The sequence below is a fragment of the Halichoerus grypus genome, chromosome 8, assembly GCF_964656455.1.
Source record: "Halichoerus grypus chromosome 8, mHalGry1.hap1.1, whole genome shotgun sequence".
Lineage (NCBI taxonomy): Eukaryota > Metazoa > Chordata > Mammalia > Carnivora > Phocidae > Halichoerus > Halichoerus grypus.
In genome coordinates this window covers 68,048,096-68,064,248 of record NC_135719.1, presented here as the reverse complement: position 1 = coordinate 68,064,248, position 16,153 = coordinate 68,048,096, and the positions used below count along the sequence as shown (strand labels likewise).

The 16,153-nt window shown below is 38.0% G+C and overlaps 1 protein-coding gene across 6 annotated transcripts in view; it reads left to right on the top strand.

The window, feature by feature from the left end:
- Nucleotides 1-15,004, top strand: part of WDR76 (WD repeat domain 76) — a 58,000-nt gene extending 42,996 nt beyond the window's left edge. For 5 of the 6 annotated variants that reach the window (XM_078079425.1, XM_036119985.2, XM_078079426.1 and 2 more), the window contains 4 exons: nt 5,150-5,367; nt 6,545-6,697; nt 8,522-8,575; nt 13,020-15,004. In XM_078079425.1, the coding sequence (XP_077935551.1) occupies nt 5,150-5,367; nt 6,545-6,697; nt 8,522-8,575; nt 13,020-13,275 (681 nt within the window). In that variant the 3' untranslated portion in view covers nt 13,276-15,004. The remainder of the gene's footprint in view (nt 1-5,149; nt 5,368-6,544; nt 6,698-8,521; nt 8,576-13,019) is intronic. The other variant, XM_036119983.2, reaches the window with a different exon arrangement.
- Nucleotides 15,005-16,153: the final 1,149 nt, after the last annotated feature.

Below are 16,153 nucleotides of genomic sequence, written 5' to 3'. Positions count from 1 at the left end.
AGACCATCTGTTACTACTTGTGTGACCTTGGAAGTTATTTAACCTCTTTGTGCATCCATTTCCTTAGTTGTGAAATGGGATGGTAATAGTACCTACCTCATAGGGTTGTCATGAGGATTGAATGACTTGAGGCAGTTTAATGAAGTGGTCAGAATACAGCCAGACACATAAGTGTTTGCTCTTACTATTTTTTAATTTATGTAAAAGCTTTTATTTTGTATTACTATTTTTTTTATTATAGTTGACACACAATGTTACATTAGTTTCAGGTGTACTACATAGTGGCTCACCAACTCTATACATTATGCTGTGCTCACCACAAGTGTAGCTACCATCTGTCATCATGCAATGCTACTACATTACCATTGATTGTATTCCCTATGCTGTACATTTTATCCTTTTTTATTCCTGTATTTATTCCATTACTAGAAGCCTGTATCTGCCATTCCCCTTCACTCATTTTGCCTATTCTCCCCCCACCCCTTTGAATCCCTCTGACAATCACCAGTTCTATTTATGGTCTGTTTCTGCTTTTTTTGTTTTGTTCGTTTTTTAGATTTCATATAAGTGAAATCATGCTATTTGTCTTTCTCTGTCTGACTTAATTTCACTTAGCAAAATTAGGCAGTAATCTCTTTTATTTTTGCTTTTGTTTCCCTTGCCTTCGGAGACGTACCTAGAAAAATGTTGCTAAGTCTGGTGTCAAAGAGATTACTGCCTATGTTTTCTTTTAGGAGTTGTATGGTTTTATTTTTTTAAAGATTTTATTTATTTATTTATTTGAGAGAGAGAATGAGAGAGAGCATGGGGGGGGTCAGAGGGAGAAGCAGACTCCCTGCTGAGCAGGGAGCCCGATGTGGGACTCAATCCCAGGACTCCAGGATCATGACCTGAGCCGAAGGCAGTTGCTTAACCAACTGAGCCACCCAGGTGCCCCAAGGAGTTCTATGATTTTTAGATCTCACATTTAGGTCTTTAATCCATTTTCAGTTTTTATTAATTTATTAATTAATTTTTAAAGAAGCTCTACACCCAGTATGGGGCTTGAACTCATGATGACACAATCAAGAGTAGCATGCTTTACCAACTGAGCCAGCCAGGCACCCCCATTTGGGTTTATTTTTGTATATGGTGTCAGAAAGTGGTCCAGTTTCATTTTTTTCATGTAGCTGTCCAGTTTTCCCAGCACCATTTATTGAAGAGACTGTCTTCCCCATTGTATATTCTTGCCTCCTTTGTCATAGATTAATTGACCATATAATCATGGGTTTATTTCTGGGCTCTCTATTCTGCTCCGTTGATCTGTTTTTGTTCCATACCATACTGTTTTGATTACTACAACTTTGTAATATATCTTGAAATCTGGGATTGTGATCCTCCCCATCTTTGTTCTTTCTTAAGATTGCTTTGTTTATTTGGATTCTTTTATGGTTCCATACAGATTTTAGGATTGTTAGTTCTAGCTCTGAAAAATGCTTTTTGTATGTTGATAGGGATTGCACTGAATCTGTAGATTACTTTGAGTAGTACGGACATTTTAACAGTATTGGTTCTTTCAGTCTGTGAGTATGGTATATCTTTCCATTTGTGTCATCTTCGATGTCTTTGATCATTTTATAGTTTTCAGAGTACAGGTCTTTTATGTCCTTGGTTAAGTTTATTCCTAGTTAGGGGCGCCTGGGTGGCTCGCTCAGTTGTTAAGTGTCTGCCTTCGGCTCAGGTCATGATCCCAGGGTCCTGGGATCGAGCCCTACATCGGGCTCCTGCTCGGTGGAGAGCCTGCTTCTCCCTCTCCCACTCCTCCTGCTTGTGTTCCCTCTCTCGCTGTGTCTCTCTCTGTCAAATAAATAAATCTTTAAAAAAAAAATAAAATAAATTTATTCCTAGTTATTCGTTTTGGTGCAATTTTTTTTAAGATTTATTTATTTATTTGAGAGAGAGAGAGTGGGGGTGGGGTAAGGACAGAGGGAGAGGGAGAGAAAGTCTCAAGCAGCCTCCGCACTAAGTGAGCACCTCACAACTGTGAGATCACGACCTGAGCCAAAACCCAGAGTCGGACACTTAACCAGCTGTGCTACCCAGGCACCCCTTTTTGGTGCAATTGTAAATGGAATTGTTTTCTTAATTTCTCTTTCTGCTACTTTGTTATTATGAGTGTATGTAAATGCAACATATTTCTTTATATTAATTTTGTATCCCGCAACTTTCCTGAATTCATTTATTACTTCTGATAGCTTTTTGGTGGAGTCTTTAGGGTTTCCTATGTATAGTATCCTGACATCTGCAAACAGTGACAGTTTTATGTTTTCCGTATCAATTTGGATGCCTTTTATTTCTTTTTATCTATTGTGCTAGGACTTGCAGTACTATGTTGAATAAAACTGGTTAGAGTACACATCTTTGCCTTGTTCCTGATCTTAGATGAAAAACTCAATTTTTCACCATTGAGGGTGATGTTGGGTGTGTGTTTGTCTTTCTTTTTTTTTTTTTTTTTTTTAAGGCTTTATTTGTTTGATGGCACCTGGGTGGCTCAGTCGATTAAGCATCTGCCTTCAGCTCAGGTTGTGATCCTGGGGTCCTGGGATTGAGTCCCGCATCGGGCTCCCTGGTCTGCCGGGAATCTGCTTCTCCCTCTGTCCCTCCTCCCACTCATTCTCTCAATCTTTCTTTCTCTCTCTCAAATTAAAAAAAAAAAAAAGATTTATTTGAGAGGGAGTGCATGAATGAGCAAGGGGAGGGACAGAGGCAAAAGGAGAGAGAGAAAATCCTGAAATAGACTCTGTGCTGAGCATGGAGCCTAACTCAGGACTCGATCCCAGGAACCCGAGATCGTGACCTGAGCTGAAAACAAGAATCAGCCTCTCAACCAGCTGCGCCACCCAGGCAGTATATACCTTTCTGGACATTTCATATAAATGGAATCTCACAATTTGTAGTCTTTTGTGACTGCATTCTTTTACATAACAATGTTTTCAAAGTTCATCCATGTTGTAGAATGTGTCGTTACTTCATTCCTTTTTATGGCTGAGTAATATTTCACTGTATGGATATACCACATTTTACTCATCCATTCATTAGTTGATGAACATTTGGGTTGTTTCCATTTTTTACTATTGAAAATAATGTTGTTATGGACATTGATGTACAAGTTTGTTTGTTTTTGATGTACAAGTTTTGTGTGAACATATGCTTTCATTTCTCTTGGGTATATACCTAGGAGTGGAGTTCCTTGGTCATATGGTGACTCTGTGTTTAATATTTTGAGGAACTATCAAACTGTTTTCCAAAGTGGCTTCACTATTTACATACTTATCAACAATATATGAGTATTCCAATTTTTCCACATCTTTGCCAACACTTACTGCTGGTGACTGTAGCCATCCTAGTGAGTATGAAGTCATATGCCATTATGGATTTGACCCTCATTTCCCTAATGATTAATGATGCTGAGTGTCTCATTTCCCTAATGATTAATGATGCTGAGTGTCTTTTCACCTGCTTATTGGCCCTTTGTATTTATTTAGAGAACTGTTGATTTCTCTAAATGTTGGATTCTTTGCCTAATTTTTAATTGGGTTATCTATCTTTTTAGTACTGAGTTGTAAAGTTTCTCCACTTACATATTTAAAGTCAGGTTTATTGAGGTATAAGTTATATACAATAAAATTTATCCTTTTAAGTGTATGGTTCTGTGAGTTTTGGCAAATTGTTTACACCTATGTAACTGCCACCACAATCAAGATATAGAAAATTTCCATCACCTGAAAAAAATCACCTTGTGACCTTTTGTAGTCAGTCCCCTCCCCCTTCCCACACTTGACAACCACTGATATGATTACTGTCCCTATAATTTTGTCTTCTCCAAGATGTCAAATAAATGGAGTCATATGGTATGAAGTTTTTTATGTCTGGCTTCTTTCACCTAGCATAATACTTCTAAGATTCATCCATGTTGTTGCATGTATAAGTAATGTGCCCCTGATACTACTGATGGAACAGTTACCTTGTGTTAGGCATTAATCTGAGAGCTTTATATATATATTGTTAAACCTTATAACACCCTGTGAAATAAGTAATGTTATCCCCATTTAACAGTTGAGAAAACTGAGGTAAAGAGGTTTATTGGCTTGCTCAGGGACATAAATGGCAGTGCTAGAATTTTCACTTGGGTCTGACTCCACTGCAATTAAGCTCCTGCACTTAGCCATTTTAATATACTGACTGAATACTTCAGGTTTCATTTGGGGCTTTTTTGGATGTACAGGGGTTGTGATGCCTTCGGTATATTAATTTGTTAACCTCAGTTTATAATAGTATATATAACTTTTTATTAAAACTAAAAATCAGCAACTAGTGATTCAGTGTTAAGAATTGTGGTTAGGTATGCTTCCAGAAAATGCGCATATACTTACAAGCATATGGAGGTAGAGTTTTTTTCCTTTGCACTAATGGATTCATACTATATACATTTTTGCAACTTGCTTTTTTCACTTGGTAGTATGGACAGATTGTAGTACAAATCTGTCTCATTCTTTTTAGCAATGCATGATGTTTCAAAGTAGAGATGTACCATCATTTATTTAAACAGGTCTCTTTTGGTGGACATTTAGGTTGCTTCTTATTGCTATTATAGGCAGTCTTGCAATAGGCGTCTTTATATATATCTTAGATAAATTATTGGGTCAGAGGGTACAAGCATTAAATATTTTGATACATGTACTCTGATTAGTTGTCAGAAATTTGTTATTTATTTATTTACACTTCTACCAAGAGTGAATGAGTGATGAGCATTTGGCCATATATTTTTGGACTTGGTTGGCAAAATTACTTGGTATATTAAGGTATTTCAGTTGGGTGGAATTCACATTTAGTTCATTTCCTAGTAAGTGTCACAGAATAGATCTGCAGCTGAGGTTTATTGGATTTAAGAGATTTGGCATGTAACCCTGAGATGGGTGGATGGGCCATTTGATTGTAGGTGAGTCTCACAGCTGATCAGTGCCTTGGTTTCCATCTCTGTAAAACGAGATGATCATTTTGCCCTGTGCTTTCTGTGGGATGATGGGAGGATAAATGAAATTATTAGGTAAAGTGTTTTATAACTTTTTTACCAAAGAATTTATACGTTGGTTGTTATTTGTATCCTTAGGTATATAGAGATGAAAGAAGTAGCTTTTCCTCTTTTGACTTCTTGGGAGAAGATGCCTCCACTTTAATAGTAGGACACTGGAATGGAAATATATCACTGGTAGATAGACGGACATCTGGAACTTCTTATGAGAAACTTATCAATTCTTCTTTGAGCAAAATAAGAACTGTTCATGTCCACCCAGTGCATAGACAGTATTTTATCACTGCAGGATTGAGGTATGTTCTTCATAAAGTTTTGTGATTTATGCCTTTTAAAGTTAGGAATACTGTTCTATTTGTTTTTTAAAGATTTATTTATTAGAGACAGAGTGAGTGCAAGTGGGGGGGAGGGAGGAGAGAGAGAGAGAGAGAATATCCTCAAGCCAACTCTCTGCTGAGTGCGGAGCTCGATGCCGGGCTTGATCCCAGGACTGAGATTATGACCTGAGCTGAAACCAAGAGTCGGACGTTTAACCGACTGAACCATCCAGGTGCCCCGAGGGACTACTGCTGTAGTTTGGATGTCAAAGATAACTGACTTCTGTGATACCCATATAGCTAAATAATTTTTCTTTCTACAACAATTGAGGTTTTTTGAGTATGATTTTTTTTTTTAAAGAGAGATTCTTTTGAAAAAAAAGATTATTTTGGATTTAATGAATAGTGAAAGTATTAAAACAAAAACACATTTTTGTTTTCCTTGACATGTGCATTTACTATTTTTTTTTTTTTAAGATTTTATTTATTTATTTGAAAGAGAGAGAACACGAGCAGAGGGGAGGGGCAGAAGCAGACTCCCTGCTGAGCAGGCCCAATGCGTAGCTTGATCCCAGAACCCTGAGATCATGACCTGAGCCAAAGGCAGATGCGTAACCGACTGAGCCATCCAGGTGCCCCCATATTCATTTACTTCTAGTCTTTTGAGAAGAAAACTTGTAGCGTGGCTCAGATGGTTAAGTGTTTGCCTTCGGCCCAGGTCATGATCTCCAGGTCCTGGGATCGAGCCCCATGTCCAGCTCCCAGCTCAGTGGGGAGTCTGCTTCTCCCTCTGCCTCTCCCCCTGCTTATACTCTCTCTCTCAAATAAATAAATAAATCTTAAAAAAAAAAAAGTTAAAAAAAAAAACTTGTAAAAAAAAAAATATGTGACCTATAACTTGGTCCATGTTTTTATTTTCTTCTGAGAGATTGGAAAACCAACTAGAATCTTGTCTCAGTATTATCCACTGGCTTCATATATATTCTGTAGTTATGGAATTTTTCTAATATTTCATTTTTTATCTATATAGTGTTTGTAAAATTATTACAGATCAGAGTGTTCTTCAATGTAATGAGTTATGTGTCTGTGTTCAGCGCTGTTTGAGAGCTCACTACATGTACTGTGGCAACACTGAGAATTATTCCTCCGCTTACAGGGATATTCATATTTATGATACAAGGCACCTGAATCCCAGGAGAAGCCAGCCTTTGATTTCTTTGACTGAACACACAAAGAGCATCGCTTCTGCCTATTTTTCACCTCTTACTGGTAACAGAGTAGTGACCACATGTGCTGATTGTAAGCTGAGGTAAATTGGGGAGATAGAAATGCATTTTTTTTTTTTTTTAAGATTTTATTTATTTGACAGAGACATAGCTAGAGAGGGAACACAAGCAGAGGGAGTGGGAGAGGGAAAAGCAGGCTTCCCACGGAGCAGGGAGCCCGATGCAGGGCTGGATCCCAGGACCCTGGGATCATGACCTGAGCCGAAGGCAGACGCTTAACCACTGAGCCACCCAGAAATGCATTGTTAAGGAATCTAAAGAGTCTGTAGCTAGTGTAAACCAGTAGCTTTGTTTACTACTGCTCCCTATTAAATTGCTAGTTTTATTGTTTTGTAGCCATTTCTATGTTCCTGGCCAAATCAGTAACCTGTATTTAAAGGTTTTTCAGCAGTTCTGGGGCCTGGAAATTTCCTTGAGTTTGGCAGGGAAGGTCTGTAGGTACCCCAGGGGGTAGATGTCAGGCTTCCCTTTCAGCACTGAATGATCCCAGAAGTCCCAATAAAACCAGGCTTGTGATATGTTGGAAGAAAGATAATTTTAACATAGGGACAAACTCTTAGGTTGGGGCTAGTGGGGTCTACTCTACACATGAAGTGCTCAGTGGAAATTGCAGAGCCTCAGGCCATGGGCAGGCAGAAAAGATAGTAATAATTGGACTTCTGTACAAACGATTGGATACAGTTTTATGGTTTTAGCTTTGGTACCTTTCTATAGCTACTTCCTAAAAATGGCTTTAAAAATGTAATATAAACCAGTTGAACCAAAAGCAGAAAATAATGACAATAAAAGAAATGTAGAGAAGTTAATACAACCACAAAGGAAATGATTCTATAATCCCTGATTTTCTTAGCATTATAAGCATTTGTCATTTTATAAGAGTTTTACCGTAAGTGATTCTGGAGTTCATTCATTATTCATTCAGCAAGTATCTGTTGAATGTATACTGTGGGCCAAGCTTTAGAAAGGCATCTAATTTCTGTTTAGACTCTTCTTTTGGGAAGAGCATGGTCTTCACTTTGTGACAGTTTACTAGAAACTGTGCCCAATTTCTAGTAAAGTTTGTGAGCATTACCAGGAGGGTACATTAAGAGATTTAGTCACTAGACAGTGGCAGCGTATTGTCCCCTTTCTACCCATACAGTTTTCTTTGTCTCAGAAGGTACCAATTTTAACCATTCCTGTTCATTTGCACTGCAGAGTTTATATTAGCTGTTAGTGATTTAGCTTTCTAGTAATCTAATTAGGCAATAAGCTGTAGGTGCCAAGAAACTACACTGGAATTGCTAGGTGCAAGAAGAAGGGGGAGGTGGTGTGATGTGGTTAGTTTCTTTACCTAGTGGAGGCTTCTGGACTCTTCGAGCTACCCCACAAGAACTCCTCCCTGTGGTTACTGGTCAGTCATAGTCTTGCCAGCATCTGGAAATGACACTGTTCAGTCCCTCAACTAATGAGTCTCATGGGGAAATTGCTCTTGATATGTGCAAAAACTTTTAGGTTATTTGTACATTTTCAGACCACATCCCTTTATATATGATCTATAATTATTGTGAATCTCAATATAGAATCCAGATTATCACTTTATAATGTGCATTTTAAATTTGGGGTAATAGTGTTTAAATAAATTATTTCTACACCAAACTATAAAGCACTGAATTTTATGATATTTCTTGTAATTTTTGTTAAATATATTAGCTGAAGCTTGTTAAATCCTGATTCTATATAAAGTAGCAATCATATTTCATGTCATGAACCAATGAAAAACTTGTTAAATACACTGATTTTCTTTCAGAAAATTTTTAAGAAACAGTAAAAAGGGTGTTACTTTGTTCTTGATCTTTGTTTTGCAGAATCTTTGACAGCAGCTGTATATCCTCTGAGATTCCTCTGCTCACTACCATCAGGTAGGTTTCCATATGCTGGATAATGTAGACCCTGGATTGCTACTAGCTATATGTTGGAGTGCACACATTAGACATCTGATTGTCAAAGAGATGTAATAGGTTTGAATTTTTGTATTACACTGTTTAAATGTCCCACATTGCTAGTTCCTATCCTAGTTCCAGAAGGGTTCTTGCTTTCAGGTTCCCTGTATCTTTTAAAGGGTTCAGTCCCTTTTAGTTGGTAGTTGTTCTTTGCAGCTGGGTGGTTATTTTTGGTTAAGGTGAATGACTTTATTCCAACTTGAATTACTCATGTTATCTTATTAAAGAAGATTGTAACCTCTTACCTGCTGTGAGGCCATCTAAAGCTCTTTTGTTTGTACCTGTTTGTTGTGGGCTTAAAGGGTTTCCCTACCTTCCCACTTACTTTCTCTGGTTACCCTCTTTTGCATCTGCTACTTTTAATGTATGTATTTTACATCCAACTTTAGTCAGTGCCTTCTTCTAGACATACCTCTTTATCAGTATTTATGAAGTTGGGACCAGAGTGTGCAATATATGTTGATTGTTAATCATACATTTTATAGTCTATGGAGGCTACATTTAAGTGTGTTTGTTTCCTTTCTTACAAATTTTCCCATCTTCATTTCTTTTTTCAAACTTTATGCCCGGTAAGCACTGATTCTTCCTTCTCCCTCCCTTCCAGACCTTGGCAACCATCTTTCTGCTTTACATTTCTGTGATTTTAACTACTTTAGATCCTTCATGTGAGTGGAATCACGGTATTTGTCATTCTGTGACTAGCTTATTTCACTCGACATCGTGTCCTCAGTGTGCACTTATGTTCTATCATGTGACCTCCTCCTTTTTTAAGGCTGCGTAATATTCATTGTATGTATATACCACATTTTCTTTATCCATTCATCTGTCGATGGACATTTGGGTTGTTTCTACCTCTTGGCTATTGTAAATAATGCTGCAATGAACATGGGTGTGCAAATATCTCTTCAAGATCCTGCTTTGAATTCTTTTGGATATTACCCAGGAAGAGGAATTTTTTAATTTTTTGAGGAACCTCCATATTGTTTTTCTGTAGGGGCTGCACCATTTTACATTCCTACCAGCAATGCATCAGGGTTCTAATTTCTCTTTATGTTCATCATTCTGCTCTTTTATTAGTGATTATCTAAATGGTTGTGAGTTAATATCTCATTGTGGTTTTGATTTGCATTTCTGTAATGATTAGTGATGTTGCACATTTTTTTCATTTTTTTTTTTGACCATTTATATATCTTCTTTGTAGAACTGTCTATTCAAGTCTTGCCCACTTTTGAATTGGGTCATTTTTGTTTTGAGTTGTAGGAGTTCCTTACATATTATGCATATTAACCCCTTACTAAATATATGATTTGTAGGTATTTTCTGCTGTTTTGTGGATTGTCTTTCACTCTGTTGATTGTTTCCTTTGGTGCACAGTTTTTGAGTTTGTTATAATCCTGTTATTTCTTTTTCTTGTCCAATTGGTTATCAAGTGACTGCTCAGAATGTCCACCTTATCAAATCCTTGTTGGTATAATGGCGATGCCTCACATGCAGGATCTGGCTACCTGTGCAGTTGTCAACACCTGGAATTTAGATTAGTGTCTCCAGTCCTTCCAGATTTCCAATAGTATGTTGGATAGAAATGGCAGGAGTGGGCATACTTGCCTTTTCCCTGATCTTTGAGGAAAAGCTTTCGGTCTTTAACCACTGAGTATGATGTTAGCTGTGGGCTTTTCATATATAGCCTTTATTATGTTGAGATAGTTTCCTTCTGTTCCTAGTTCATTGAATGTTTTTATCATGAAAGGGTATTGATTTTGTTAAATGATTTTTCTGCATCAATTGAGATGATCATATTGTTTTTGTCCTTTATTCTGTTAATGTGGTATACTCTGTCAATTGAGTTTTGTATGTCGAATCATCCTTGCATTCTAGGGATAGATCCAACTTGGTTATGGTGTATAATCCTTTAAATGTGCTATTGAACTCATTTTATTAGTATTTTTATTTATTTATTTATTTATTTTTAAAGATTTTATTTATTTGACAGAGAGAGACACAGCAAGAGAGGGAACACAAACAGGGGGAGTGGGAGAGGGAGAAGCAGGCTTCCTGCTGAGCTGGGAGCCCGATGCGGGGCTCGATCCCAGGACCCTGGGACCATGACCTGAGCTGAAGGCAGACGCTTAATGGCTGAGCCACCCAGGCACCTCTATTTATTTATTTTTTAAGATTTTATTTTATTTTTTTGACAGAGAAGACAGCGAGAGAGGGAACACAAGCAGAGGGAGTGGGAGAGGGAGAAGCAGGCTTCCTGCTGAGCAGGGAGCCTCATTTTGTTAGTATTTTGTCAGTATCAGTATTCATTAGGGATGTTAGTCTGTCATTTTATTTTCTTGTAGGGTCCTTGTCTGGCTTTGGTATCAGAGTAGTGCTGGCCTCAAATAAGTCTGGAAGTGTTCCCTTATCCTCAGTTGTTTGGAAGAATTTGATGAGCATTGGCATTATTTATTTATTTAGGGAGAGAGGGCAGATCGGGGGAGGGGGAGAGGGAGAGAGAAAATCTTAAACAGGCTCCACACCCAGAGTGGAATCTGATGTGGGGCTCAGTCTCACAGTCCTGAGATCATGACCTGAGCCAAAATCCAGAGTTGGATGCTTAACTGAGCCACCCAGGCGCCCCTGGGTTAATGCTTTAAATGTTGGGTAGAATTCTCCAGTGAAGACGTCTGATCCTGGGCTTTTTCTTTGTTGGGAAGTTTTTGATTGCTGTTTTAATCTCCTTAGTTACAGGACTATTTAGATTTTCTATTTCCTCATGATTCAGTCTTGGTAAGTTGTATGTTTTTGAGAATTCTATCCATTTCTTCTGGGTTAACGAATCTGTTAGCATATAATTGTTTATACTATTCTCTTATAATCCTTTTTTATTTTTGTAAGTTGTAATATCCTCTCTTTCATTTCTCATTTCAGTTACTTGCATTTTCTTTTTTTTTTTTTTTTTCAATCTGGGTGAGGGCTTATCAATTTTGTTGATCTTCTCAAAAAACCAAGTCTTGTTTTTCTATTCTCCTTTCATTTAGCTGTGCTCTAATCTTTATTTCCTTCCTTCTGCTAACTTTTGGTTTAGGTTGTTCTTTTTCTAGTTCCTTGAGGTGTAGTGTGTTGATTTTGAGATCTTTTTATTTTTTAATTTTTAAAATTTTTAAAAGATTTTATTTATTTGATAGAGAGAGGGGGCAAGCACAGAGATAGGCAGAATGAAAGGGAGAAGCAGGCTCCCTGCTGAGCAGATCCCGATGTGGGTCTCCATCCCAGGACCCTGGGATCATGACCTGAGCCGAAGGCAGATGCTTAACTGACTGAGCCACCCATGCCCCGCCTTTTTTAAAAAGATTTATTTATTTTAGAGAGCGAGTGAGTGCGAGTGGGGAGAGAGGGAGAAGGAGAGAAGCAGACTCCCCGCTGAGGGTGGAGCCTGACAAGGGACTTGATCTCACCACCCTGAGATCATGACCTGAGCAGAAATTGAGTTGGACGCTTAACTGGCCACACAGCCACCCCGAGATCTTTTCTTTTTTAGTATTCACTGCTATAAATCTCCCCTTTACTATTGCTTTCATAGCATCCCATAAATTTTGGTATGTTGTGTTTCATTTTTCATTTGTTAGATCTTTTCTAATTTCCGTTGTGATTTCTTCTTTGAGCCCCAAATGTATTTTTTACTTTAAAGTTGTATGGAATATAAAATGATTTCAGGGTTTGGTTATCAGGGGAATACAAATACGGAATTACAGATCCTATTAAAATGGCAATAACATAGATTCTATATTTTTTACTTCTAGGGCTTCTTCTGTTTTGCATGTGTAAAAAAAGGGAGGGCATGGAGTCCATTGAGCTAAGAAATAGTGAGCAAAAAAGGTGCTATTTTATTTTATTATTATTTTTTAAATGTTTTATTTATTTATTCATGAGAGTCAGAGAGAGAGAGAGAGAGAGGCAGAGGCAGAATGGAGAAGCAGGCTCCCCGCCTAGCAGGGAGTCCAATGCGGGACTCAGTCCCAGGACCCTGGGATCATGACCTGAGCCAAAGGCAGACACTTAACCATCTGAGCCACCCAGGCGCCCCAGGTGCTATTTTAATAGACAGTGACCATCCACTGAGTACAACCACTGTAGTTGGCAGTGGAGATTCAGAAGTACAGAAGATACCATCTCTGTCCTGATTTTTACTTTTTTTTTTTGTCCTGATTTTTACTTTTATATGAAGGATGAAATTAGGCTGATGGTAACTCAGTAACTTAATGAAATGAAACTTGGCAGAGAAAACCAGCATTTAGGAGCAATGCCATGTTTACCCTCTGCCTATTGCTGCCTTAAGTTATTTAACACTATCCTTTAAAAAAATTGTTTTTTTCACTAGGCACAACACTATCACTGGGCGATGGCTGACCAGATTCCAGGCTGTGTGGGACCCTAAACAAGAAGATTGTGTCATAGTTGGCAGCATGGCTCATCCACGACGGGTAGAAATCTTCCATGAGACAGGAAAGCAGGTGCATTCTTTTTTTGGTGGAGAATGCCTTGTCTCTGTGTGTTCCATCAACACTATGCACCCAACTCGGTATATTTTGGCTGGAGGTAATTCCAGTGGGAAGATACATGTTTTTATGAATTAAGAAAGCTGCTGAGTGTTTGGTTTAGCAACACCAATTTGTTCAAATTAATCAGTGTCTAAGGAGCCTGGTAATTCATGTGGCTTGGCCTGTTTTTAATATGTTCTATTTAGTGAATATAAAATTGCTTTATTAATAAGAACTGTGAGCAGAATGTATACAGTTACATACTTAACATGTTTAGTAAGGGAGAAGCCTTTTAAGTTGTTTCTTTAGGGTGGGGAAGGAATTTGAGGGGAGGCTGTGATGCCTTCAGCACTTTTAATCAGGCAGTATGTTGAGAAATTCTGGCATTATAAATTACAAAGCTTTGATCAGTATTAAAAGTTTTTTTGGTTTAATGATACGGTTTTGATTCTGTAGTTATATTTGGATTTGTGGTTTATTTCATGGTTTGGAGTGAATATTTGTAGACTTACACACTGGAAGGGATCCTGAAAGGTCATCTAACTTAGTGATTTTGAAACTTAAATTTTTTTAATGGAGAACTCTTTTTTTTCCCCCCCTCCTGCCTTTAAATTAAAAGTGAAATCCTAAGATAATTGTTGAGGAGCCTTAGTTCACTTGGACAGGGGCCTGGGTCTTTGTGTGCTGACCCTTTTACCTCCTCTAGATGGCTCCTGAAGCATGAGCCAAGGAATTGTAGGGCTTCTAGGAACAGGGTTTTGATCTGCCTGACCCTTGTAACCCAGTGTGAGATTGTCTTCAGACCAGTGTTTTCCAGACTGTGGTTTGTAGCTATTCACATGAAATCAGTGTAGCCATGGCCAGCCTTTAAAAAAAGGAAAAGGAAAGAAATAGTAAAGAATAATAAATGTAATTAGAGTAAGTGTTGTTTTGTGAAACTTAGTAATATGTGCATACATATGTGTAAGTGTATATGCATATGTATATTCTGATGTAAAACATATGTCTTTATTACTGTGGTACTACTGTGGGTCATAGTTAAAGAAGTGAAAGCTCCTGCCTTAGAAGGTCCCAGACACCCTTTTCTGTCCCTGTCTTTAAACTCTCCAGAGGAGATTCATTAGCCTATTAAGTGAATACCTTCATTCCTAATTCATATTGGGGGGAAATGTTATGATAAACCACTTCTGGCATTTTGTCATAAACTTTTTTTTCTCCCCAGAAGTTAGGGCAATGTGAATGTGTTTGTTGTTGGAAGGGTAGCTTCTTAACTCAGTGACTAACATTACCGTGTGATAGCACCTATCCGACTTTTTTCATTGCTCTTCATTGCCAAACTGCTACTGAAAGACTATTGTAAATCATTTTTGGCAATATGTTTGAATTCTAAGAGGAAATATCTTCTCAAATTATATATCACAGAAATAAAATGACATGTATAATTTCCTTCTCTGTAATGAGAGGTTAAGTCTAATTTTGAGGCCTAGTTTATTAAGTAGGTTGTGAGTGTTTATAAGTAACAAGAGTTCTCTATTTTCTTGATGATAGGCGTATAGGAATTGGTAAGTGAAATGGAACATTAATTTATGAAATGGAAAGTAAAGCTAAGTGAGGTTGACTTCTATTAAACTGCCCTGGAGATCGTAAATGAAGCCTCTAGGCTTCCTTTCCCTTTTTGATACCACTTCATTTCACAGGTTCCAGGGTGGCAACTTCTGTGAGAACTGCTCTTTTTTTTAACGATACTGAAATTAGCACCATCCTTTAAGCTTTGAATACTTGGTCGTAATTGCCTGGTTTCTGCAATAAATGTTAGCAAATTCTTGATGTTTCTCACTTTTGTGGTTTCTTTTGCCATTTTAGCTTCATAAACTGTGCTATTTATATTTAATTCCACTTAATAGACTGTCTTCTTGAGGCAATATGCAGGAAGGAAGGAGAGTGTGGGGGGACTTGTTTCTCAGTGAAAAGCTCTATAATGGAGTAATTGTTTAAATCTAGAAAACACATAAAGTAAAATTGTCTCCCTTAGGACATCCTTAAACTGTAATCTGTTGTGAAAGGTACTTCTCCCAGAGACTTGCTTAAAACTGTGTGGCTTCTGTAATTATTTGTATATTACAATTGCTCTCTCCTTTTGGGATAAACCTTTTTTTTAGGTTGTGCTTTATGATATCCCTTAAGCATGTAAGCTTTGTATTCCACTTGAATCATTTTCTTTGAGATGCCCAGCCTTTCTTATGTGACTTTAAGGAGGAAGGAGATGATTCTCGTCATAGGTGGACAGGTAGGTGAGACTACAAGTGATCAAGAATTGATAAAATCTGAGTTGATTCAGTCCTGTTTTGGTATTCAGGTCTTTGAGTTTCCGTTCCACAGAGATGACTTTGCAAAGGCAGTTCTCTAGGAAAACAGGGAGCTTGAGGGCTGTGAATATAAATATTTAAATCTTTTTTTTTTTTTTTTAAGATTTTATTTATTTATTTGACAGAGACACAGCGAGAGAGGGAACACAAGCAGGGGGAGTGGGAGAAGGAGAAGCAGGCTTCCCGCAGAGCAGGGAGCCTGATGCGGGGCTCAATCCCAGGACCCTGGGATCATGACCTGAGCCGAAGGCAGACGCTTAACGACTGAGCCACCCAGGCGCCCCCAAAAAGATTTAAATCTTTTCAGCCAGTTACAGTACATGGGAAGGGGGGAGGACAGACTCATGTGCCTAATCTCTTTACCCAGTGTAGGGCTCAGACTCACAACCCTGAGATAGTAGTCTTATGCTTTACCTACTGAGCCAGCCAGGAACCCTGGACCATCTAGGATCTACTTTTGGGTTCTAAGACTAACTCTGTAACCTTCAGAAAAATGACTTTTTGGTTTTCCTCATGAGAAGAATGAGGTCCAGTTCATCTCTAAAATCATTCCATTATTACAGCTTCCACGTTCTTAATAGTATTTATTTGGGGGGAGGGACAAGGAT